General features: G+C 45.5%; 2 protein-coding genes, 1 long non-coding RNA gene and 1 pseudogene across 3 annotated transcripts; 2 read left to right on the top strand and 2 right to left on the bottom strand.

The window, feature by feature from the left end:
* Positions 1-838: 838 nt before the first annotated feature.
* On the top strand, positions 839-3,339 carry LOC125507794 (uncharacterized). The gene is made up of 2 exons (XM_048672296.2): positions 839-1,266; positions 3,064-3,339. Exons 1-2 carry the CDS (start codon positions 1,105-1,107, stop codon positions 3,214-3,216), a joined length of 315 nt encoding a protein of 104 aa, XP_048528253.1. The 5' UTR covers positions 839-1,104; the 3' UTR covers positions 3,217-3,339.
* On the top strand, positions 1,277-2,676 carry LOC147967960 (uncharacterized). The gene is made up of 2 exons (XR_015603945.1): positions 1,277-1,763; positions 1,837-2,676. It is a non-coding gene; the product is annotated as an uncharacterized LOC147967960 (long non-coding RNA).
* A 236-nt stretch (positions 3,340-3,575) lies between the features above and the next one.
* On the bottom strand, positions 3,576-5,858 carry LOC147967959 (uncharacterized; annotated as a pseudogene).
* Positions 5,859-6,069: 211 nt separating this feature from the next.
* On the bottom strand, positions 6,070-12,101 carry LOC125507793 (homeobox-leucine zipper protein HOX33). The gene is made up of 18 exons (XM_048672295.2): positions 11,672-12,101; positions 10,324-10,492; positions 10,073-10,179; positions 9,898-9,988; positions 9,708-9,803; positions 9,515-9,628; positions 9,333-9,416; positions 8,924-9,079; positions 8,752-8,826; positions 8,511-8,617; positions 8,229-8,421; positions 7,909-8,097; positions 7,738-7,818; positions 7,519-7,653; positions 7,099-7,424; positions 6,886-6,991; positions 6,627-6,776; positions 6,070-6,497 (listed from the first exon to the last, which is right to left on the bottom strand). Exons 1-18 carry the CDS (start codon positions 11,986-11,988, stop codon positions 6,345-6,347), a joined length of 2,649 nt encoding a protein of 882 aa, XP_048528252.1. The 5' UTR covers positions 11,989-12,101; the 3' UTR covers positions 6,070-6,344.
* Between the last annotated feature and the right edge of the window lie 13,206 nt (positions 12,102-25,307).

Below are 25,307 nucleotides of genomic sequence, written 5' to 3'. Positions count from 1 at the left end.
CGCTACGCTACCTCGACCTCACGGAGGCCTCGGTCCGTGATCGGTCGGTGACCATCGTAGAGACGTCCCCGCGATGACTGTGCCACCTCGATGGGGAGCTGACCAAGATCGGCGAGGAGTGATTGCTCAATGACACCTCCTCCGCCGCTAGCAAGGGAAAGGGCAGGGCTACCCAGTCAGGGTTGACGTTGGCGGAGATAGCCTTTCACACGATGCATGAGAAAGTGAGTAGCTCCTTTGTGAGTGTCAAGCGGCCGCCGGACATGGCTGTCGCGCCCACGTGCCAACCGGCGAAGCTATATATAACTCTGGGGATTGTGGCCTCCAACCTTGTACCAAATTGTGAAGAAGAAAAAATAAGGGGGAGTGCTTAGATCAGATGAGATCTTCTTTAGCATCCCAGGCCTTAGCCCCCCCCCCCCCCCCCCGCCCCCATCCCTAGCAGCAGTTTCTACGTAGCTCTGCCGCTGCTCGTGCCCTTCCGTTGCTGGAAGGACCACTTCAACGATGATGACTATGACGAAGGTGCCGACGGCTAGCCATTCATGCATACAAGGTCATTGTCCGGTAAAATTAGTTTATATTTTTAGGTTTTAGTTGAACGTACTAAACATGATTGGGTTTTCGTAAAACATATCAAATTGATGTTCATTTGCATGAATTCCATCGCGTTTGCATGGATTGTCTTCAATTATTTTATCACGGAAAGAGGTTTACAAGCATCATATGATCGGTATCGGTATCATGATCAGCGGATGTGTCCGTGGACAGACAGTAGTATGTCCGATTTGGGAGGCTAACAAATTGGAAAAACCGAGTTCTCCGAAAACCGAGAAGCGGGAGAAATCACGGACACCTGCCACCGCCGAGTGACTCGATCCAGCGCGCCCCTGTCCCTTCCCCCACCACAGCACCTCGTCCAACCCTAGCCGCCACGGGCAGGAGACGGCGCAGAGCACCTCGTCCGACGGCGGCCGCCCTCCCCGCCGCCGCGAACCGTCAACCTCGTCCGTGAATCGACCGCCGCAGCACGCAGGCGGCGTCGATTCTCTGTCTCCCCCGACCACCTCTTCAGCCGCCGCCGCCCCTAATCAGCAGGCGGAGATGAAGCCAGTGGTGGGTATCGTGGTGTCGAACAAGATGCAGAAGTCGGTGGTGGTGGCGGTCGACCGCCTCTTCCACAACAAGGTGTACAACCGCTACGTCAAGCGCACCTCCAAGTTCATGGCGCACGACGAGGCCGAGGGCTGCAACATCGGCGACAGGGTATGTCAGTAACCCCTAACCTTTCTAGCCTGTCTGCAACATCGGCCTTTGGATCCAACCTCTTAGAATTTATCCTAGATCTTAATGGTGATAATTTTAATGGTTGCTTATGCAAACTATGTTTACATGTTTCTCTCTGAGAAATTTGGAGGTCCATACAAGGAATGTAGCAGATTTATTACTAGCACATTTACTAGATTTTTACTCCAGTAGATAGATATCCATTTCTGACGAAAAACAGCAAGCGCTGATTTCATTCATTACATTTTATTAAGAGAAAAGCCAGACGGCTGAGTTACAGTAAGGTTGCCATAATATTTACAAAGTGACAAAGACCCAGGCTAAGTGCTAATCAGGCGGTAACCACATTGCCCTTTACTAGGCTGGCCTTGCTCCAGGCGGCTATTTCTTGCTGGATAGCATCTAGAACGGCAGCAGCAGGGCTGCTCTGGTGCCCGAAGATTTTAGTGCTCCTTTCCTTCCATAGCTGCCACCAGGTGCATATTGTGAGGCAGTTAGTCATTATTCTTGTTACCATAGGGGCTTTGTCTGACCACACAAACCCACCAGTCTTCCAAGCTTGGATTGTCGGCTTCCGGCTCAGCGATGTTCCAGCGAAAACGACGTCAAATGAGAAACCAAGACTCCTTACTGAATGGGCATTGGGCGAAGAGGTGCAGTGCCGTTTCCGGGTGCAGATTGCATAGCTCTGGCACACTCATTGGTACCAGGGGATGCCCATCAAGGAATTACTGCCAAACCTCTTCAGTCACAGGCTCACAGCTCTGGCTTTAAGCTAATGCTGTGGCAGGCCGTTCTGAATAACAAATGGATTATGGATCAAGAGATCTTTGCAAGTGCTGAGGGAATACCTGCAGCTTTGGAGCATAACACAAGACTTGCAGCTTGATCCTATATCGGCTGATGACATTAAATGGAAGTGGACCACTGATGCGCAGTATTCTGCAACCTCTGCATACAAGATGCTCTTTCCAGGACTGATTCGGTCTAACTACAGGGAGCTAATTTGGGCGTCCAGAACACCTCTGAAATGCCAATTCCATGCTTGGCTCGCCATCTAGGGGAGATGCAACACCGCAGACATCTACATGGTCTTTAATATGTCATAATGGCACTTCTGTTTTATATTGCTATACGTCAGCCTATAATATTATCAGCTGAAGCAGAGCAGTTTATTTCTTGGCACATTCTCTTCTGTAAACTTTAAATAAGATAGATCTGCTGGACTTTCTTAGGCATGTAAGATCAAAGTTTCATTAAGCTAGCTAGGTTATCGGCGAAACTTATTATTTTGTGATCTTTAGATTAAACACTAAACAATATTGCCTCTTGAACACTTGAGTGATGATGGTTGTTGTTACAATAATGGAGTTTTTTTCTCCTTCCATCCTTCATAATATTCTGAGTTACCATGGTTCCATTTGAAAAGAATGCTTGGACCTGGTGTTGTGTGCATATCACGTCAGTTAAGGCGGTGACTCTGCAATTTGCTCATAATATGTCTTCTGCTGAACAAATTTTGCTTTCAGCGCCGAAAGATCCACATTACTGAGGACTTTACGAGCGGTTTGGTTTTACAAAGAAGCTTGTATGATTGTGATTAAAAGGTCGAATAGGTTAACGAGTTCGTGTCGTTTTGTCCTGTAGGGTATTCTTTTTATCTGCTTACAGGAGGCTAGTGTTCTTTTTGCTCTATGATTCATTCACGCAAGGTGTAACAACATAAACTAGAACAGTTTTCTTCTTCTTATAATTCCTGCATCAATATCTCTCCAGGTTAGGCTGGATCCTTCTAGGCCATTGAGCAAAAACAAGCATTGGATTGTTGCCGGGGTTCTTCGAAGAGCTAAGATGTATGTTCCACCGCCACCTGCACCAAAAGCTTCTGCTGCTACAACTCAACAAAGTAGCAGCAAGTCATCTGTTTGATGATCCTCAGAGGCAAACACATACATGTCTTTCAGAATGTCTCTTCTTTACTGACTGACGGCATGTCCAGAGAACCATCTCATTGAATAAACAACGGCTGCTATGAAATGTTCTTTTTTGTGATGGTCATCATGTTCAATTTATTTGTTTGCGGTCCGAAACTTGGTGATCCAGAATTTATGTTGGACCCTATACCTTCGAGTTTGCCGCAGCAAAATTCATAGTAGGTACGTAGAACTTAAGCATTTCTTCATAATAGTTCTCCATACATGGTGGAGGCCGTGGTGGTGTTCATGGCAGAGCTGAGACCCTGGCATGGGAGAGAGCTGCCGGCCATTGGATGTCACCGGTAGCTAGTATGCTCATTGTGGCTCACTGTTGCCGTCCACCGGTGAAATTAAATTCCTGGCAGGAGAATTGCAAGTTTGCTCACGTTTGTTGAATGTACCCACGCTTGAATATATGCTGTTAATGTGGACCATTCTTGTAAAACATTTGTTCTTCACATGGTATCTTTTTTTCTTGTGGGTCAGTAGGCTATTTATTTAAGCATATATATAAGTTGTATGATTTTCCAGCTTTAATGTGTCTTGATTTTCCAGCTGAAACAATTAGATGCTTCAGTTAGTCGATCATCTTGTAAGACTAGTGGATTTATCTGCTTTTTAACTATTTTGGACCGAAATGTCACCAAGGTTTTGTGATGTAGTTGGTTACACGTCGGTCTAAGGCACTGAAGGTCTCCGGTTGGAACCTGGGCGAAGCCAATTTATGTTTTCACATCTCCCTTTTTTGTCACACTTCTCATTGTGAGAAAAAGAATGGAAGAATAGTTATTGTTGGCCTCCAAATTAGTAGCACTCTAACAAGCAAAGTTTTTTTAACAAGAAACTTTTATTCATTTAGGAGCATTTTACAGAGAGGAGCGTGAAAGGCATCACGCTTGATACAGAAGTAGACTGAATTCTCAGTGCTAAACGAGCTTGATGATGAGCTTTGACATTTGTACTCCTGTTAATATGAGAGATGTTACTATGGCGGAAAGAGGGAGAGGCCTGGATTGCCACCAGCTGCGACCTGTTCTCTCAATGGCTAGAATCTGCAAACACCGTTGGCGCCATAGCTGCAGAAGCCAACACAAAGCAATCTGTGTAGTGGTGTGGATCTTGAACCTGTAGAAGAAGTCCATAAATCTCTGCCTGAAGCGGTGAAGATGCCGGAGGTGAGATCGCCGAGATGTGCAGGTGCTTAAGATGCTCATTCCCTTGAAATTGAATGACTACACCTTATCCTGCATGACTTTTCCCTGAATCTTGCTGCTGCTTCCATGCTGCACCGCAGAAGATTGCATTCCCTGCAGTCAATTCAGAAGCTTGGAGCTGCAACACAGTTTTTGCTACCTGAATGTTGCTCAATTGCACTTTGTTATGCTGTTCAGTGGAGCTGGAGACCTCTAACTTTTTTTTGAAACAAGGCAAAAGATTTGCCATTTTCGTTGATTAAGGAAGAAGGTTTTAGACAAATAGCCGCAAAGCGGGGAACAAAGAACTACTCTCGCGGCATTACAACACTCAAGTGGGTGGCATCTGCCATAGAACAAAGATGGGCCTCCTCTTTGATCTTCGCGACGACCATCATCGTTGTAGCGGCAGTGTTGCGAAAGACCCTTGCGTTGCGCTCTTTTCAAATCTCCCAAGACCCTGGAGACCTCTAACTTTGTGCGTTGATAATGGCATTGGCTGCTGCAAAAACTTGTGTAGGTTTGCTTACTTTCCTGCAAAACAGAGTGTCGTTTCGAGCCGTCCACAAACACCACAAAAAGGTATAGAGAGTAGCAGGTTTTATTTGTGGGTGTTCAGATGTGAGCAAGGCATGAACCATATCAGGAATAGTGCTATGATGAGCAGCAAAAGATTCAGTTTAATGTACCAAGGAAAACAGAACCATTGCTGATTTAGAGAAAGGACATAAGAATAGCATATGCATTTCATCTTCTGTATTACCACATCTAGAGCAACATTCTTTAATATGTTTGGAGTACCTGCTTGCCCTCTTACTCGTTGGAAGCGCTTTCCTCAAGAGCCTCTAAGCGAATGTTTGAACTCTTGGTGCCAACTCTTTATCCTGCCATACTTGATTAAGAAGAGAAATGATCCATGGAGGAACAATTTTTGGGCGTTGCCTCGGCGAAAGTTGAAGGTTGTTGAAACAATGTTTATATGCACTTCTTGATGTACAATTGCCTGCAGGGGTTAGTTTCCAAACTAGGCTTATTGCCCGTGTTAATTTTTTCATATTTTTTGTGTGGAGGTGCTGCGGTGGCAAGGTGAGAATGACCGCACCAATGACGGTGAGGGTGTTCAAGAACATCAGGATGGGCAAGGATCACCACAATTTGGACAAACTATTTCAGAATAAATTTGTTCCGAACCATAAAATTGTTCTATCATTCTGGGGATGATATAATATCTGCTCCAGGTGCAAATGCACCAGTTTGAACAATAAATGAGAAGTAGTAAAGAACTAAAAAAATCTTTTTCCCAACAGTCATTTATGAGTATTTCACACATGTGTGAAATTTTCATAAAGGAAAAACTTATTTGAAGTTTATGAAAGAAGACATTTCAAAACCACTCCCTCCATTACAAAACATTTGAAGTTCTAGGGTTTCTTCTAAGTCAACTCATTTAGGTTCGACCAAATCTAAAGAAAAACTTCCAACAATCTACAACACCAAATTAGTTTCATTAGATTTTTAGCGCCTCATTTTGCATTTGGCACTTGGGACTAGAACTAAGTTATCCTAAGATAGGTTTGTCACCTTCAAGACCTGACACAAACAAGGCACAGGGGTGGGCACGCAAAGCAAATTACAGGAACCGCAAGCCACTGTTCGGTTCATCACACTGACAGTTACACACACATACATAGGTCTTGTTCCCGATCAACACGGGAAGGAATGCCAACTATGTTTCGGTTCACGGCAACAAACATCAGATCAGGTTCTCAACAAAGATGCAAACCATACATACCATAGCTAGGATGGGTACATAGGTAGATAACTGAACCATACAAATCGGACAGCGGTTTTCAAGTCTTTTGCTCAAGCAGATGGCCGGCGGCAGCGGTCACAGGAAGGTCCAGTTGACGAACATGAAGGCGAGGCAGTGCGGGGCGCCCGCCACGTCGTCGCCCACCACCTTCCACGCCACCGCCTGCTCGTACGACGCCTGCCGCCCCATGCTCGACTTGCACACCCCACCAGGGAGGTACGCGAAACCCTGAATGAAATGCAACATCTCATTCAGTCATGTACTCATGTAACAAACGGAGTGCTGCTCTACTCTAGTGAAGAGATGATACATAGTAGGAGGTGCATTGCTGCTGGTCAGTTGGCTAGTTGAAGTTACCTGCTGCATGACCTTGGAGAACTCGGCGCACAGGGCCTTGCGCCCCTCGTCGTCCAGGATCGCCTCCAGCGAGATGTCCTGCAGGTTCACCAGAGTCGTCTCCAGCATGTCCAGGGCCGCGTTGTTGCCGAAGGTGAACATAGGAGCAGGCTGGCCAAAGTTAACATTGTCAGGTTAGGTGGTGAGTTTCGGCACAGGAAAATCTTTTCATTCCTTTTTTGAAGTAGGCAGCACAGCTAAAACTGAGCAAAAAAATCACCTTCAGAGAGCAGCAGAGTATCGCGTCACTGTGGTTCCACAGAAGCTTCAGGGGAGAATCTGCTTCTTCAGTGTCCGACCAACGGATCTCTTCTCCAGTGTGAGCCCTGCAAGTTTCCACAACTACTTAAGAAACAGTGGGCAACAACAGAGGCTTACATGATTTTACAATAAGGCCACAAAGTGCCGAGCTTAGTAGTGGGTTTTAGTTTACCTGTAGCTCCTGCCAATCCAGCTAGCAAGTGTAAGCGCCTCAGGGGAGCCTGGAGGGTGCTTCAGTTGGATCTGCGAGCCTAGGCGGGAAGGAGCTATTGCCATGGCCACCCTCTGAACGGATGCCATCACAGCCCTCACGTACTGCCTTGCCATTGCTGCCACGCTTTCACGGAGGTGGTTCTCGAATGAGAACTGGAAGGCGATGGTCAGCACCGACCTCGTGCTGCATCCACCAGGAGAGTCACCAGAACCACGCAATGCTCCACCAGATCCAACCTCAAGGGCAGACGCCAGGTCGAGTGTGCGTGTGGCAGATGGGACATCCTACAGTTGAGTGTATAATCAACTAGTTAGCAGTGTGTCAACAAAAACAAGAGAAGCCTTCAGGAATATATCTGCATTGGTGAAATGTACTAACCGTCTTTGTGTCCAGTGGTATGACACGGAAGCCCGAGGGTAGCAGCGGTGCATCATCAGCAAAAGATTCATCAATAGGTGCAAAGACAAGCTGCGCGCAAGCGCCTGAAGCGTTCTCATCAACACCGCTGCAAAGCTGCAGTTTCAAAATAACATCACCCAGTCAGGACGCAGCAACTATATAGAACAAGCTAAAAAAACAGTCGGAAAAATACCATACCTGCAGAAGGTACATATCTCGCGCAAGAAGCACCTCATCATGGCTAAAACCATGTCCTTCCAGCCTAAGGACCTCAAGGAACTACATATAAAAAATAATTTAGCTTGATGCACTGATATTGGCAATCCATTATGACGAGATAACTGAGAAAGGGCTGAATTAACTCGTTACCTCTTCATGCTCCAACGTGTGCGCGAGTGGCAGTATAACCTGATTTCCCATGAATCCACCAGCTCTTAATCCTGGAACTGCGTATGGGCTGGCCCTCAAAGAGGCAGCAGAATAAGCATCAACACCAGGATCAGCCCATTCCGAGCGATGCTCCCTCAGAAATCGCACAAGTAAAGCAGGAGGGACATCCTACATTGTCCAAAAGTACACTTGGTTAACTATGATTAAGAGGCATAATTCTGGTCATGTGAAACAAACAGAAAGATTGCCTACTTAATTGAGGAACAAAACAACAAACTGAATGGAGTATGAGCAAATACCTGCACTAGCATTGATGCCTTCGCACACAAAATGCCACCTCCGATGGCAGAAAAGAGCGGTGAAGGGCTGATGTGGGATCCGACAAGCTTGTTTGGCGATGAATTTACTGTGATGGTAATATCCTCAGCACCATCACTCGTCAACAAAGACCAACCATCATCTGGAAATCCACTCACAGCATCGTTGAAGCCTCTGCAAAGTCAGTGTATCGAGTTTAGAGATGTATCGTTGTAGACATGCAGATGGCTTGAAGACCACATGGCCATTATAATGTTACTGACCTGCTGAGCCTTTGACTGAAGGTTCTGAGAACTGCAGGCTGGCGCCCAGCACCATAGGGGATTTCACCACTTGATTCATGCGCGATTTGCCTGATGTGTCGCAATGCCTGCACATAAAGAGCCATTAGCATGAAGAGAACCATTTGCCTGATATGTCACTGGTGCATGGGTAAAATAACAAATTCAGCTATACTACAGAAGGCCAACGAATGACAACAATCAAATGGAATGGCACACATACCGCAATAGTCATCTTCTGTGCAACGATCTTTGGAGATTCATAGAGCGGTCTAAGGACTTCAGGCACACTCCAAGCCTATAGAGTATAGATATATAGAATTTATAAGATGCATTTCTTGCAAGAGTATTCAAGTGTGACACTCACTGATATGAAAGCCATTGTTGTTACTTACATCCAAATCAACATGATCCACAATGTGGATCATGGAGCCACCTCCCTCGCATGGTCGAATCAGATAACCACTAGGGAGCACCTCGGCTCTGATAAAACCAGGAGTGTTAGGCCCAGATGGACCACCCGTGGACTGAGTCAATGACCTTTCACAGATCTGCAGAACAACAGCATCACATTATAAGCAACACTGTGGGGTACTTACTGCAACTGTGAAGAAATGGCAGTAAAAGCACCATTAGATACAGAATCAATACACTACAGTTGGAAGTCACAGTAATAATGTTCATCCAAACAGATTGAGCCCAATCAGAACATGACAAAGACCAACAACAATCAACAGCAACCAACAAGAGGCTTGTATACTTTTTGGTAAGATCATAACAAGCAATTAAAGATCAGTTTAATACCACAAGGCTGCCATCATCAAGTCCGCAGGTGTAGCGGAGTGTCCAGAAGTCGCGTGGTGCCGCCAAAGTCGTTGGTGCATAAGTCTAAGAAATTGAAATGGCAATGGTCATCAGCACAAACAGATTCACTAGAACAGCAACAAGCACACATAACTGCAACTCATTTCTGAGCAGATACACACCTGCATGTAGATTAGCTCGATAGTTCCACCATTACCCGTAGGGAAAACATGGAGGATATCAACGCAACGACAGTCGCGATACCAAGATGGACGATCCTTGAGGATCTCGGCAACCTAAAACGAAGCATGTTAGGAGCTGCCTTATGACTGCAGTAAGGTAAACATGGAGCAATGGCAATGAGCAACATCATACCTTTGTGGGCTCAAGGCTCACAAGACCGCAAGCTCGGGCTGCTACGCCAATACAATTGTGCGAAACAGCGATGATTCCAATGGAATCCGGACCAGGCTGTAACCAAGTTCCAGTTCAGAGCGGTTAGAACAAACTTGGTACAAAACCAGCACTTTGTGCACTACTATCATGTATACAATGAATGCATTACCTTCATTCCCATCATTTGCACCCATTCGACAGCAGTTCCGGTCGCCTTGGACAGGAACGCTGTCAAGGTCTCTTCACCGATTGCGAGAAGACTGCACACGACAAACGGCATCTCAGCAAACTTGCATCGACCAAACCCAATTTACCTAAGAAATGAGACTGGGCATTGCACTTACCCAGCTGGGTTGTTCGCATCCCTCTGCGGACGCGGGGCTGCTAGGGCTTGCTGCTGACCACTCGTCACCACAGACTCGCAGCTCGTGTCCGTGGTGGCCGCAGAAGCCTGCAGAATTGCAAAAAAATGTCACCACAGGTGAAACAGGAAAGGCAATAGCCACTGAATCCTCTGAATCAGCAACACGACATGAAACGATATCAAGTACATAAGCACACATTGCATCTAGAGAGAAGGGCAGTGTGAGCTCACCTTGTGGATCTTAGTCTTGAGACTCTTGACCGACGCGTTCTCGTAGACGAGACGAGACACCTGCTTCTGCAGCCGGTCATTCTCCTCCATCAGCAGCTTGTTCATCGCGGTGAGCTTCCGGTTCACCGTCTGCATGCGGGAGGACTCCTTGCGCTGCTTCTCCCGGCACCTGCATACACACCAATCACAAGAAAAGCCACACGCTTCAGCTCAGTGGCATGCGCACCTGGATAAAACTAGTGCTGAAAGGATAGCGGTGGCCTCTAACACAATGATATTCTTGTTATTAGGCAAAGGCAAGATCCTGCGATGTGCCCCCTTATGTCATAAAGTGCGCCTCATCAAATCAAACAGGAACAAGGCGCAAAAAGCCCTTTGCAAAAGAGACAAATGGTTAATACTACTACGCAAATGGAACAGATATGTGTGAATCATTGCCTAATTGACAGTGATGTGTGTGTGTGTGTGCCTGCATCTGTGAAAGTCCACACCAGATTTCAACATCTTTGTAATGGGTTGAAGATTCTTGGGTCATGTTTCCCCTTCATGGGTACAGTGTGGTACTAGCAAACTACTACTACTGCCAAGAAGTGATGTTCTTCTTCATGTTCTAACACAGATTTACCAAGCACAGAAAAAAGATGGTGCACTCATGTACACATCCACCAAAGATTCAACAAGAAAGGAAATAAAGTAACATAAGAAATGAGGTTAAATAAACTAGCACAGTAAACAAGAACACCAGCACACGAGACAGTAAGCAAGGATGCACAGGAAACAAGAAATGCCTGAGGGAATATCTGTTGGGGGAAACCCATTGCAGACCCAAAACAGCAGCCCAGATTTGGGAGTGACAGTGAGCCCAAATCTTCCCATATAAATCCAATGAAAGACATGTGAGGTTGTTTGACCACGAAATCCACAAATGGCAAAGAACAGTGGAGGTGCAGAGCCCAAATCAGTGTGGAGACCTTGTCAAAATCTTTGAGAAGATGCTCGAATACAAATAGAGCTTAAACAAAGACCAGATTCGAGCAAACAGGCAGAGGCCGTCCTTTTTTAGGCGTTTGTTTACACAGAATCACCAGACAGAAAAATTAACCCCAAAAATGGAGACACATTTGAACTTCCAAGAACAGAGTAAAGACACCCAAAACTTGCGGAAGTTTGGGTATTTCCGGAAGAAAATCAGAGGAACTCGCCGCATTACTGAAACCCAAGCCCCCTAAAAATGCACATCTCCGAGAGGGCGAAAGGAAGCTGATTTCCCGCATTCCCGGCAGCGGCAGAGCAACACGTAGAGCGGCCCAGATCGGAGGGGAAAGAGGGAGAGGGAGCGGGTGCTGACCTTCGGTTCTGGAACCAGACCTTGATCTGCTTGGGCTCGATGTTGCAGAGGATGGGGCAGTCCCGGATGATCTGCTGGCGGCGGAGGGAGCTGGGCTTGGGGCACTCGTTGTAGACGCGCTCCAGCGCCTCCACCTGCTCCGGCGTGTAGCGGACGTACTTGCCCGTGTCCACCTGCGGCGCCGCCGCCCCCGGGGAGAGCCTCGCCATCTTCTTCCCGCCGCCGCTGCCGGTCGCTGCTGCTGCTGCTGCCCGAAGAGGATGAGGGTGAGGAGGAGGAGGAGGGTGGGAAGGAGGCCAAGGACGGTGGCGCGTCATGGCCTGCGGGAGGGAGAGGAGGGAGCGTGGCGTGCTGCGCTGCGGGGGGTCGCCATGCCGTTCGCTTTCCGGTTTCTTGGGGGGTGGTTGGCGTTGGAAGGGGTGAGCACGCCCTGCCTCCCCTCGTTTTAATACTGCGGCCGGTCCAGTGGCCAACCCAGGAGTGAGAGAGAGTGACCCCTCCTCCTCTCTCTCTCTCTACACTCACTCTCTCTCTCTATCTCTCTCTACACTTTTGTGTCGAGTATATTGAGATGAGAATGAAATATTTCCTTCCCTGAGATGATTTTTTTTACTACTACTCCCTCCGGTCCAAATTACTTGAACTAAAACGACGACAAGTAATTTGGAACGGAGGGAGTATATCCATTTTAGGATGCTTCTTAGATCAATTCATGCAAGAAGAATTCATTGCATGTTTTACAAGCTGTACTGTATGTCAGTAATTTCCAGCTCAAACACACTGCAAGTTTACAAATTACTAGTACTCCCACGCCAACAAAGCTTGTTTTGCTTGTTAATGTTCAAGAACTAATCTTGTCCCTTGTGTTGCAATGGGTGTGCACATAACTGAGGTTCAAAGCAGAGAGCTCCAAAACGGAATGGGGTTGGGCATGGTTACAGTGGATGGGACATGAGAAGACAGCTTTAAGCATGCATCGCAAAGCTCCAGTGTCACAGAAGTAGGATTCTTTAGGAATCGCAGCGAGAGAGAACCCAGAAGAAAGATTCTTCAGGCGTGGGGAGGGGGCAGCAGTAAAAAACATTGCCAGCGCTTTCTAGAAACCTGTGTGGGTATTTCTAAATTTTCTACAAATTCAAGCTTCTACCTTTTTTCATACAGTCTTTTATCCCCTGTGTTATAAACAAGCTGGTGCTCCAAAAGCAGAGGTGAAAAAAATGTACTGCTGGGTGAAGAAAAATGTGTAAAGATGTATGGTTTTTGCTGCTAGACATTGGCATGGAAAGAATGAAGGGGGGCTCGAGAAAAAAGAAGAGAAAAAAGAGATGAGATGAAATGATGCAGACTGGCGGGCCTGCAGGAAAGAAAAGGCTTTTTATGCTCTGTTATCAATACTGTTGCTCCTGCAAATCTAAACAGTCAAAGCCACTGCGCCATCGCCGCAGACGCTCCAGGATCCTCTGTGACTGTGAGCATGCTGCCGAGTAGCTACTGTATGTAGGATTCGTACACGGCATTCGGGGTGGATGGCCGCAGAAGATCCTGGGAGTGGGTCCGGCCCTGGGTGGCGCTAGGCCCGTGCGCTGGAAGGACGAGGGTGGCGAGACGAGGGCCACCCGGGTTGACCGGTCTACAACCGTGCGATCGGGTAGCGCCCCTGGGTCTGAGCGGCTGCGATTCGGCCGCGTGGCAACTCCACCGTTTCGGAGGCCTACCGTATCTTTTATTTTCAGCACTAGTGCTATTTTCTTACCGAAACGTGCTCTCTCTTTTTGTTTGTTTTTTGTGGATTACCGAAAGGAAAACGTTTTCGGACGGACTGCCGGCCGAAGCGTTGCGCCGGTCTAACGCAAGCCACACGATCAATCACGATCATGTGGCCAGCAAACAGCGTGCCCGCTCCCTTATCCACATCGAACGTTTTCTTCCTCGCAGCTTCTTCGTCCCGCGCCGGCGTCTTCATAGCTCCGATCCCCCGCCCCGCACCACCGGCGTCGCCGCCGCGACCATCCTCCCCCATCCCCGAGCAGATTTCCCTCTTCCCCTGTCCTTTTTTCTTCTCTCTAACGACTAACGCTTGGGCCCTGATCCCCGACGACCATCTCTCATCGGAGATGAACACGACAGCAGGAGCGTTGCGCAGACGGCGATGCTGGAACCATTAGCTTTTTTGCTCCAACCGGTGGCCAGCCAGACGCTGGGAACCGCGGTGCCCTCGTGCTACAACCATAGCGTTCGGGGAGCTGCAACCGCGACACCAGGAGAGCTGCAAACGGCAGTGCCCTTTGCTACAACGGCGGACTCAAAAAGCTACATCCAGTCAGGGATTTGCTAGAACCGGCGGGAGATGCTAGAACTAGTTTTGGTAGGGAGGTGCAAACGTTGCCGGGGGAAGCTCGAACCAGTGTCGCCGGAAGCTACAACCATTGGCTGGAACTACTGGAACCAGTAGCCAAAAAAGCTGAAACCAACAACCGTCGGAGCTACACTCTTAAGCAACGATGCCACGGCATCAACCTTTTTTGCTGCAACCATCGTTAGATTTACTACTACTGGGGAGGAAATTTGCTACATCTATCATAAGCGGAGCTGCATGGTGCCATGACCGGCAGACTTTTTTTGCTGGAACTGGCTACTAGTGGAGCTGCAACCATGCAATGAGGATGCTTGAATTGCCTACGAAAGCTGGATCCAGTGTCTTTTTTTGATTCAATCCAGCAAGCGCTACTGAGATGACGACGGCCGTCGAGGTGAGCTGCAAATGGCACCAACAAAGCTACATCCGGCTTCCATTTTGCTGCAATGATTTTAATGGGCGAAGCTTAATCCTAGAGACGACGGCGACGGCGAGGCATTTTTGCTGTAACCGTATCGATTTGTTGCTACTACAGGCGACACTTTTGCTACATCCATTTTTATCCATGAAACTACCCATTGATGCTTCAACGGGAGGCGATGAGCATGACGGCTATGTAGCTTGGAGCGGCAAGGGCGGTGCGGTGCTCCAACAGGAGGCGACCGCAAACAGCCGAGGACGAGCGAACAACTGCAGAAGCCAGAAGGCACGAGCAGCCAGTGAGCACGGGGACAACAACGGCCGCACGCTTAGGACAATGACGACTTGATGTGGTGCTTGTCGACCTGATGCGGTGCGCCCCCGCGACCAACCGAGGGCGCCCGTGGGCGGCCGGCAAGCACGGCCGAACGAGACGAGCGGGGCGCTGCTCTCTCTCTCTCTCTCCTTTTTTCCCTATGGCGGAGAAATCCCCATGGTTCTGAGGTTGTTGGAAGAGAAGAATAGTCAGATCTAAAGGTTGACAAAAGGCTGATCGGCCAGTCCGCCGGCGCCTAACATAGACTTTTAGGGTTAATTAGATAAATGCCACTCCAATTATGACGATTCATAAAAATGCCACTTCAATTTCCAAACTTTAAAAAATGCCATTGTAACTTTTGCAAACTTTGAAAAACGCCATTGCAGACTTCGAAAAATGCCACTAGAAATGGCATGAAATGGCATTTTTCAAAGTTTGGAAATTGTAGTGGCATTTCTCGGAATCGTCAAATTTGGAGTGGCATTTATCAAATGAACCCTTGATTTTACATGAAGATTCATGCAAGCATTTTCATTAGTCTTTTTTTCCTTTTTCTTCTAGTTTGATTGAGTCACTTACATATGCAATAACTAGAGCACATCTAGATGTACCTGATGACCCACAAGTATAGGGGATCTATCGTAGTCCTTTCAATAAGTAAGAGTGTCGAACCCAACGAGGAGCAGAAGGAAATGATAAGCAGTTTTCAGTAAGGTATGCAAGCACTGAAATTATCGGTGACATGAAGTGTCATGTAGTCGACGTTCACATGACACCACTAGAGGAAAGACAACATACATCTCATCAAAATATCGAACGAATACCAAATTCACATGACTACTTATAGCAAGACTTCTCCCATGTCCTCAGAAACAAACGTAACTACTCACAAATCATATCCATGTTCATAATCAGAGGGGTATTAATATGCATAAAGGATCTGAACATATGATCTTCCACCGAATAAACCAACTAGCATCAACTACAAGGAGTAATCAACACTATTAGCAACCCACATGTACCTGTTGGAAATATGCCCTAGAGGCAATAATAAAATGGTTATTATTGTATTTTCTTGTTCATGATAATTGTCTATTGTTCATGCTATAATTGTATTAACCGGAAATCGTAATACATGTGTGAATACATAGACCACAACATGTTCCTAGTAAGCCTCTAGTTGACTAGCTCGTTGATCAATAGATGGTCATGGTTTCCTGACCATGGACATTTGATGTCATTGATAACGGGATCACATCATTAGGAGAATGATGTGATGGACAAGATCCAATCTTAAGCGTAGCACAAGATCGTGTAGTTCGTTTGTTAAAGCTTTTCTAATGTCAAGTATCATTTCCTTAGACCATGAGATTGTGCAACTCCCGGATACCATAGGAATGCTTTGGGTACACCAAACGTCACAACGTAACTGGGTGGCTATAAAGGTGCATTACAGGTATCTCCAAAAGTGCCTGTTGGGTTGGCACGAATCGAGACTGCGATTTGTCACTCCGTATGATGGAGAGGTATCTCTGGGCCCACTCGGTAATGCATCATCATAATGAGCTCAATGTGTCTAATGAGTTAGCCACGGGATCATGCATTACAGAACGAGTAAAGAGACTTGCCGGTAACGAGATTGAACGAGGTATTGGGATACCGACGATCGAATTTCGGGCAAGTAACATACCGATGAACAAAGGGAATTGTATACGGGATTGATTGAATCCCCGACATCGTGGTTCATCCGATGAGATCATCGTGGAACATGTGGGAGCCAACATGGGTATCCAGATCCCGCTGTTGGTTATTGGCCGGAGAGTTGTCTCGGTCATGTCTGCATGATTCCCGAACCCGTAGGGTCTACACACTTAAGGTCCGATGACGCTAGGGTTATGGGGAAAGTTTGTACGTGGTTACCGAATGTTGTTCGGAGTCCCGGATGAGATCCCGGACGTCACGAGGAGTTACGGAATGGTCCGGAGGTAAAGAATAATATATAGGAAGTGAGTTTTGACCACCGGGAGTGTTTCAGGCGTCACCGGTAATGTACCGGGACCACCGGAGGGTTCCAGGGGTCCACCGAGAGGGGCCACCAGCCCCGAAGGCTTGCATGGGCCAAGAATGGGAAGGGACCAGCCCCTGAGTGGGATGGTGCACCTCCCACCAAGGCCCAAGGCGCAGCGAGGAGGAGAAGGGGGGAAACCTTAGGTGTAGATGGGCCTAAGGCCCACCCTAGGGCGCGCCCCCCCTCTCCCCCTCTTGGCTGCCCCCTCCATCCCATCTAGTGTTGCCGCCCCCCTAGGGGTGGGAACCTTAGAGGGGGCGCACCCTCCTCCCCTCCTCCTATAAATAGTGGGGGTTTGGGGGCTGCCCAACACACGAGTCTCTCTCCCTCTTGGCGCAGCCCTACCCCTCTTCCTCCTCGTCTCTTGCAGTGCTTGGCGAAGCCCTGCTGGCGTGCCACGCTCCTCCACCATCACCACGCCGTCGTGCTGCTGCTGGACCGAGTCTTCCCCAACCTCTCCCTCTCTCCTTGCTGGATCAAGGCGCGGGAGACGTCACCGGGCTGTACGTGTGTTGAACGCGGAGGCGCCGTTGTTCGGCGCTTAGATCGGAATCACTACGTGTACGACTCCTCCAACCGCGTTCTTGCAACGCTTCCGCTTAGCGATCTTCAAGGGTATGAAGATGCACTCCCTCTATCTCGTTGCTAGTATCTCCTAGATTGATCTTGGTGACTCGTAGGAAATTTTTGAATTATTGCTGCGTTCCCCAACAGTGGCATCATGAGCTAGGTCTATGCGTAGATTCTATGCACGAGTAAAACACAAAGCAGTTGTGGGCGATGATTTGTTCAATTTGCTTACCGTTACTAGTCTTATCTTGATACGGCGGCATTATGGGATGAAGCGGCCCGGACCGACCTTACACGTATGCTTACGTGAGACTGGTTCCACCGACTGACATGCACTTGATGCATAAGGTGGCTGGCGGGTGTCTGTCTCTCCCACTTTAGTCGGATCGGATTCGATGAAAAGGGTCCTTATGAAGGGTAAATAGCAATTGGCATATCATCGTTGTGGTTTTGCGTAGGTAAGAAACATTCTTGCTAGAAACCCATAGCAGCCACGTAAAACATGCAACGACAATTAGAGGACGTCTAACTTGTTGTTGCAGGGTTTGCTATGTGATGTGATATGGCCAAAAGGATGTGATGAATGATATATGTGATGTATGAGATTGGTCATGTTCTTGTAATAGGAATCACGACTTGCATGTCGATGAGTATGACAACCGGCAGGAGCCATAGGAGTTGTCTTAATTTATTTATGACATGCGTGTCAATGAAAACACCATGTAATTACTTTACTTTATTGCTAACCGTTAGCCATAGTAGTAGAAGTAATAGTTGGCGAGGCAACTTCATGAAGACACGATGATGGAGATCATGGTGTCATGCCGGTGACGATGGTGTTCATGCCGCGCCTCGAAGATGGAGATCAAAGGCGCAAGATGATATTGGCCATATCATGTCACTTTATGATTTGCATGTGATGTTTGTCATGTTTTTACATCTTATTTGCTTAGAACGACGGTAGCATAAATAGGATGATCCCTCATTAAAATTTCAAGAAAGTGTTCCCCAAAAACAATTAACTATAATAACTAAATAAACTATTCCAATGAAAAGATTGAAAGTTTTTGGTAGTTATAGAATTCTCGTACTTCTTCAACTCGAATACCAAAAGGAAGAAAAAAAATTATCTTTTTTAAAAATGAAATTAGAAATGATAATGATTATGAAATAAAAAACTCATATCATAATTTGTTTTTCATTATTGTGAATCCACTCCAATCGAATATTGAATAATCAAATTCTTCAATTAAAATTCACGAAAATCTGGGCCTGGCGCTCTCCTCTATCTTCTGAGGTCCTTAACCATCTCCCTGAGAAAAGTACATTTGTCTCATACACTATGGGGATGGTGAGAAGAGATATATTTTACATCCCAGAGGGGCTATAATTGGAGATACTACTAAAGGGATGTGGATAAAGGGAGGGATGATAGAAAGAAGGAAGAGGAAATAAATAAGATATAGGATTCCACTATGTATGGTCTATGAATTACATCATAAAAGGCAATGTGATAAAGCATCAATATAATAAAAATAATAGAGAATTAAAAATTGTTGAATATAATTCTACTTACTTTTTTCCAATCTTTTTCAAAAAATCTATTCCTGCTTTTTTTGATCCAGTTTCTATTATTCTCCTCGATAGATTCTATCTTAAAACATACATTGTTAACACAATAAAACTTCCCTAACTATGGCGGAATATTTCCGAGATGTTAATAAGCAAGACGTGCTTTTATTTATCGATAATATCTTTCGTTTTGTTCATCTAGTTCGAGAACCCCTTGTTTTCTCAAAACACGGATTTGGCTCAGGATTGCCCTTTTTTAATTCCATCCTAACCAAGATCGATTATTGGATTACAAAATTATTTTTATTCTGAGTTTTATTCTCAGATTCTATCTGAAGGGTTTGCGATCGTTGTGGAAATCCCATTCTCGCTACGGGAATTTTTTTGTCCGATCAAACGGGAACTCCGAGCAAATAAAACACCTTTCAAAAGTATTAATACAGTCACATGTATGGTAAATGCATGAATGTGATGGACTAAAAAATCTGCGGTTCCTAATGGAATAGGTAACAAAGCCACCTGTCTCTCTTTTTTTTCTTTTGCTTTCTCAGCAGATATTTCATAAAACGGACTCTCCTAACTGTGCACCGTTGCGAAGGTTCATTGTTTCAAAGCACCATGTGATGATCGGGTGTGATAGATTCTAACGTTCGCATACAACGGGTGTAAGCCAGATTTACACATGTGAAACACTTAGGTTGACTTGACGAGCCTAGCATGTACAGACATGGCCTCGGAACACAAGAGACTGAAAGGTCGAACATGAGTCATATAGTGGATACGATCAACATGAAGATGTTCACCGATGATGACTAGTCCGTCTCACGTGATGATCGGACACGGCCTAGTTGACTCGGATCATGTATCACTTAGATGACTAGAGGGATGTCTATCTAAGTGGGAGTTCATTGAATAATTTGATTAGATGAACTTAATTATCATGAACATAGTCAAAAGGTCTTTGCAAATTATGTCGTAGCTCACGCTTTGGTTCTACTGTTTTAGATATGTTCCTAGAGAAAATTTAGTTGAGAGTTGACAGTAGCAATTATGCGGACTGGGTCCGTAAACTGAGGATTGTCCTCATTGCTGCACAGAAGGGCTATGTCCTTAATGCACCGCTCAGTGTGTTGAACCTCGAGCGTCGTCTGTAGATGTTGGAAACATCTGACATACACATTTTGATGACTACGTGATAGTTCAGTGCGTAATACTAATAGTTTAGAATTGTGGCACCAAAGACGTTTTTGAAACGTCGCAGAACATATGAGATGTTCCAAAGACTGAAATTGGAATTTCAGACTAGTGCCACCGTCAAGAGGTATGAGACCTCTGACAAGTTTCTTAAGCCTGCAAACTAAGGGAGAAAAGCTCAATCGTTGAGCATGTGCTCAGATTGTCTGAGTACTACAATCGCTTGAATCGAGTGGGAGTTAATCTTCCAGATGAGATAGTGATGGTTCTCCATAGTCACTGCCACCAAGCTATTGGAGCTTCGTGATGAACTATAACACATCAGGGATAGACATGATGATCCTTGAGCAACTCGCGATGTTTGACACCGCGAAAGTAGAAATCAAGAAGGAGCATCAATTGTTGATGGTCAAACCACTAGTTTCAAGAAGGGCAAGGGAAAGAAGGGATACTTCATGAAACGACAAATCAATTGCTGCTCTAGTGAAGAAACCCAAGGTTGAACCCAAACCCGTGACTAAGTGCTTCTATAATGAGGGGAACGGTCACTGAATCAGAACTACCCGATACTCGGTAGATGAGAAGGCTGGCAAGGACGACAGAAGTATATTGGATATACATTATAATGTGTACTTTACTAGTACTCCTAGTAGCACCAGGGTATTAAAATACCGGTTCAGTTGCTAAGTGTTAGTAACTCAAAATAAAAGGCTATAGAATAAACGGAGACTAGCTGAAGGTGAGATGACAATATGTGTTGGAAGTGTTTCCATGGTTGATGTGATCAAGCATCGCATGCTCCCTCTACCATCGATATTGGTGTTAAACCTAAATAATTGTTATTTGGTGTTTGCATAGACATGATTGGATTATGTTTATCGCAATATGGTTATTCATTTAAGGAGAATAATGGTTACTCTATTTATTTGAATAATACCATCAATGGTATTGCACCTAAAATGAATGGTTTATTGAATCTCGATCGTAGTGATACACATGTTCATGCCAAAAGATATAAGATAGTAATGATAGTACCACACACTTGTGGCACTGCCATTTGAGTCATGTTGGTATAAAACGCATGAAGAAGCTCCATGTTGATGGATCTTTGGACTCACTCGTTTTTGAAAAGATTGAGACATGCGAACCATGTTTATTGGTAGATATGCATGAATAAACTCCATACAGATGGATTGTTTGGACTCACTTGATTTTGAATCACTTAAGACATGCAAATCATAACACATGGGCAAGATGACTGAAAGGCCTCATTTTCAGTAAGATGGAACAAGAAAGCAACTTGTTGTAAGTAATACATTTTGATGTGCGCAGTCCAATGAGTGTTGAGGCGCGCAGTGGATATCGTTATGTTCTTACTTCACAGATGATTTGAGTAGATGCTGAGTATATTTACTTGATGAAACACAAGTCTGAATTATTGAAAGGTTTAAGTAATTTCAGAGTGAAGTTGAAGATCGTCGTGACAAGAGGATAAAATGTCTATGATATGATCATAGAGATGAATATCTGAGTTACGAGTTTGGCACACAATTAAGACATTGTGGAAATTGTTTCACAACTAATACCGCCTGGAACACCATAGTGTGATGGTGTGTCCGAACATCATAACTGCACCCTATTGGATATGGTGCATACCATGATTTCTCTTATCGAATTACCACTATCGTTTATGGGTTAGGCATTAGAGACAACCGCATTCACTTTAAATAGGGCACCACACAATTCCGTTGAGACGACACCGTATGAACTATGGTTTAGACAAACCTAAGCTGTCGTTTCTTAAAAGTTTGGGGCTGCAACGCTTATGTGAAAAAGTTTCAGGCTGATAAGCTCGAGCCCAAAGCGGATAAATGCATCTTCATAGAATACCCCAAAATAGTTGGGTATACCTCCTATTTCAGATCCGGAGGCAAAAGTGATTGTTTCTAGAAACGGGTCCTTTCTCGAGGAAAAGTTTCTCTCGAAAGAATTGAGTGGGAGGATGGTGGAGACTTGATGAGGTTATTGAACCGTCACTTCAACTAGTGTGTAGCAGGGCACAGGAAGTTGTTCATGTGGCACCTACACCAATTGAAGTGGAAGCTTATGATAGTGATCATGAAACTTCGGATCAAGTCACTGCCAAACCTCATAGGTCGACAAGGATGTGTACTACTTTAGAGTGGTACGTAATCCTGTCTTGGAAGTCATGTTGCTAGACAACAATGAACCTACGAGCTATGGAGAAGCGATGGTGGGCCCGGATTCCGACGAATGGCTCGAGGCCATAAAATCCGAGAGAGGATCCATGTATAAAACAAAGTATAGACTTTGAAAGAACTAATTGATGGTCGTAAGGCTATTGGGTGCAGATGGAAAGGAAGACGAACAATGATGGTAAGTGTCACCATTAAGAAAGCTCGACTTGTCGTTAAGATGTTTCCCGACAAGTTCAAGGAGTTGACTACGATGAGACTTTCTCACTCGTAGCGATGCTAAGAGTCTGTTTGAATTATGTTAGCAGTTACTGCATTATTTATGAAATCTTGCAGATAGGATGTCAAAACATTGTTTCCTCGATGATTTTCTTGAGGAAAGGTTGTATGTGATACAACTAGAAGGTTTTGTCAATCCTGAAAGATGCTAACAAGTATGCAAAGCTCCAGCAATCCTTCTAAGGACTGGAGTAAGCATCTCGGAATTGGAATGTACGCTTTGATGAGATGATCAAAGATTTTGGGTTTATACAAAGTTTATGAGAAACTTGTATTTCCAAAGAAGTGAGTGGGAGCACTATAGAATTTTTGATGAGTATATGTTGTTAACATATTGTTGATCAGAAATGATGTAGAATTTCTGGAAAGCATGCAGGGTTATTTGAAAAGTGTTTTTCAATGAAAACCTGGATTAAGCTACTTGAACATTGAGCATCAAGATCTATAAGGCTAGATCAAAACGCTTAATAGTACTTTCAAATGAATACATACCGTGACAAGATTTTGAAGGAGTTCAAAATAGATCAGCATAGAAGGAGTTCTTGGCTGTGTTACAAGGTGTGAGTATTGAGTAAGACTCAAGACCTGACCACGACAGAAGAGAGAGAAAGGACGAAGGTCGTCCCCTATGCTTTAGACGTAGGCTCTACAATATGCTATGTTGTGTACCGCACCTGAAGTGTGCCTTACCATGAGTCAGTCAAGGGGTACAAGAGTGATCCAGGAAAGGATCACATGACAACGGTCGAACTTATCCTTAGTAACTAGTGGACTAAGGAATTTTCTCGATTATGGAGGTGGTAAAAGAGTTCGTCGTAAAGGGTTACGTCGATGCAAACTTTGACACTAATCCGGATGACTCTGAGTAGTAAAACGGATTTGTATAGTAGAGCAGTTATTTGGAATAGCTCAAAGAAGCGCGTGGTAGCTGCATCTACAAGATGACATAGAGATTTGCAAAGCACACATGGATCTGAAAGGTTCAGACCCATTGACTAATAAACCTCTCTCACAAGCAAGATATGAACAAACCCTATGGGTGTTGGATTCATTACAATCACATAGTGATGTGAACTAGATTATTGACTCTAGTGCAAGTGGGAGACTGTTGGAAATATGCTCTAGAGGCAATAATAAAATGGTTATTATTGTATTTCCTTGTTAATGATAATTGTCTATTGTTCATGCTATAATTGTATTAACCGGAAACCATAATACATGTGTGAATACATAGACCACAACATGTCCCTAGTAAGCCTCTAGTTGACTAGCTCGTTGATCAATAGATGGTCATGGTTTCCTAACCATGGACATTGGATGTCATTGATAACGGGATCACATCATTAGGAGAATGATGTGATGGACAAGACCTAATCTTAAGCGTAGCACAAGATCGTGTAGTTTGTTTGCTAAAGCTTTTCTAATGTCAAGTATCATTTCCTTAGACCATGAGATTGTGCAACTCCCGGATACCGTAGGAATGCTTTGGGTGCACCAAATGTCACAACGTAACTGGGAGGCTATAAAGGTGCACTACAGGTATTTCTGAAAGTGTATGTTGGGTTGGCACGAATCGAGACTGGGATTTGTCACTCGTATGACGGAGAGGTATCTCTGGGCCCACTCGGTAATGCATCATCATAATGAGCTCAATGTGACTAATGAGTTAGCCACGGGATCATGCATTACGGAACGAGTAAAGAGACTTGCTGGTAACGAGATTGAACGAGGTATTGGGATACCGACGATCGAATCTCGGGCAAGTAACATACCGGTGAACAAAGGGAATTGTATACGGGATTGATTGAATCCCCGACATCGTGGTTCATCTGGTGAGATCATCGTGGAACATGTGGGAGCCAACATGGGTATTCAGATCCCGATGTTGGTTATTGGCCGGAGAGTTGTCTCGGTCATGTCTGCATGATTCCCGAACCCGTAGGGTCTACACACTTAAGGGCCGATAACGCTAGGGTTATAGGGAAAGTTTGTACGTGGTTACCGAATGTTGTTCGGAGTCCCGGATGAGATCCCGGACGTCACGAGGAGTTCCAGAATGGTCCGGAGGTAAAGAATAATATATCGGAAGTGAGGTTTTGACCACCGGAAGTGTTTCGGGCGTCACCGGTAATGTACCGGGACCACCGGAGGGTTCCGGGGGTCCATCGGGAGGGGCCACTGATACGTCTCCAACGTATCTATAATTTTTGATTGCTCCATGCTATATTATCTACTGTTTTGGACTATATTGGGCTTTATTTTCCACTTTTATATTACTTTTGGGACTAACCTATTAACCGGAGGCCCAGCCCAGAATTGCTGTTTTTTGCCTATTTCAGTGTTTCGAAGAAACGGAATATCAAACGGAGTCCAAACGGAATAAAACCATCGGGAACGTGATTTTCTCACTGAACGTGATCCAGGAGACTAGGACCCTACGCCAAGGAACAAAAGAGGCGGTCACGAGGGTGGAGGCCCCCCCCTAGGGCGCGCCCCCTACCTCGTGGGCCCCTCGGAGCTCCACCGACGTACTTATTCCTCCTATATATACCTACGTACCCCCAAACAAACAGATGAGGAGCCAAAAACCTAATTCCACTGCCGCAACTTTCTGTATCCCACGAGATCCCATCTTGGGGCCT

The sequence above is a fragment of the Triticum urartu genome, chromosome 5A (assembly GCF_056163025.1).
Source record: "Triticum urartu cultivar PI428250 chromosome 5A, HENAU_Tu73, whole genome shotgun sequence".
Taxonomy (NCBI): Eukaryota; Viridiplantae; Streptophyta; class Magnoliopsida; order Poales; family Poaceae; genus Triticum; species Triticum urartu.
The sequence above is the reverse complement of the archived record's forward strand: the minus strand, read 5'-3'. Positions and strand labels throughout refer to the sequence as shown.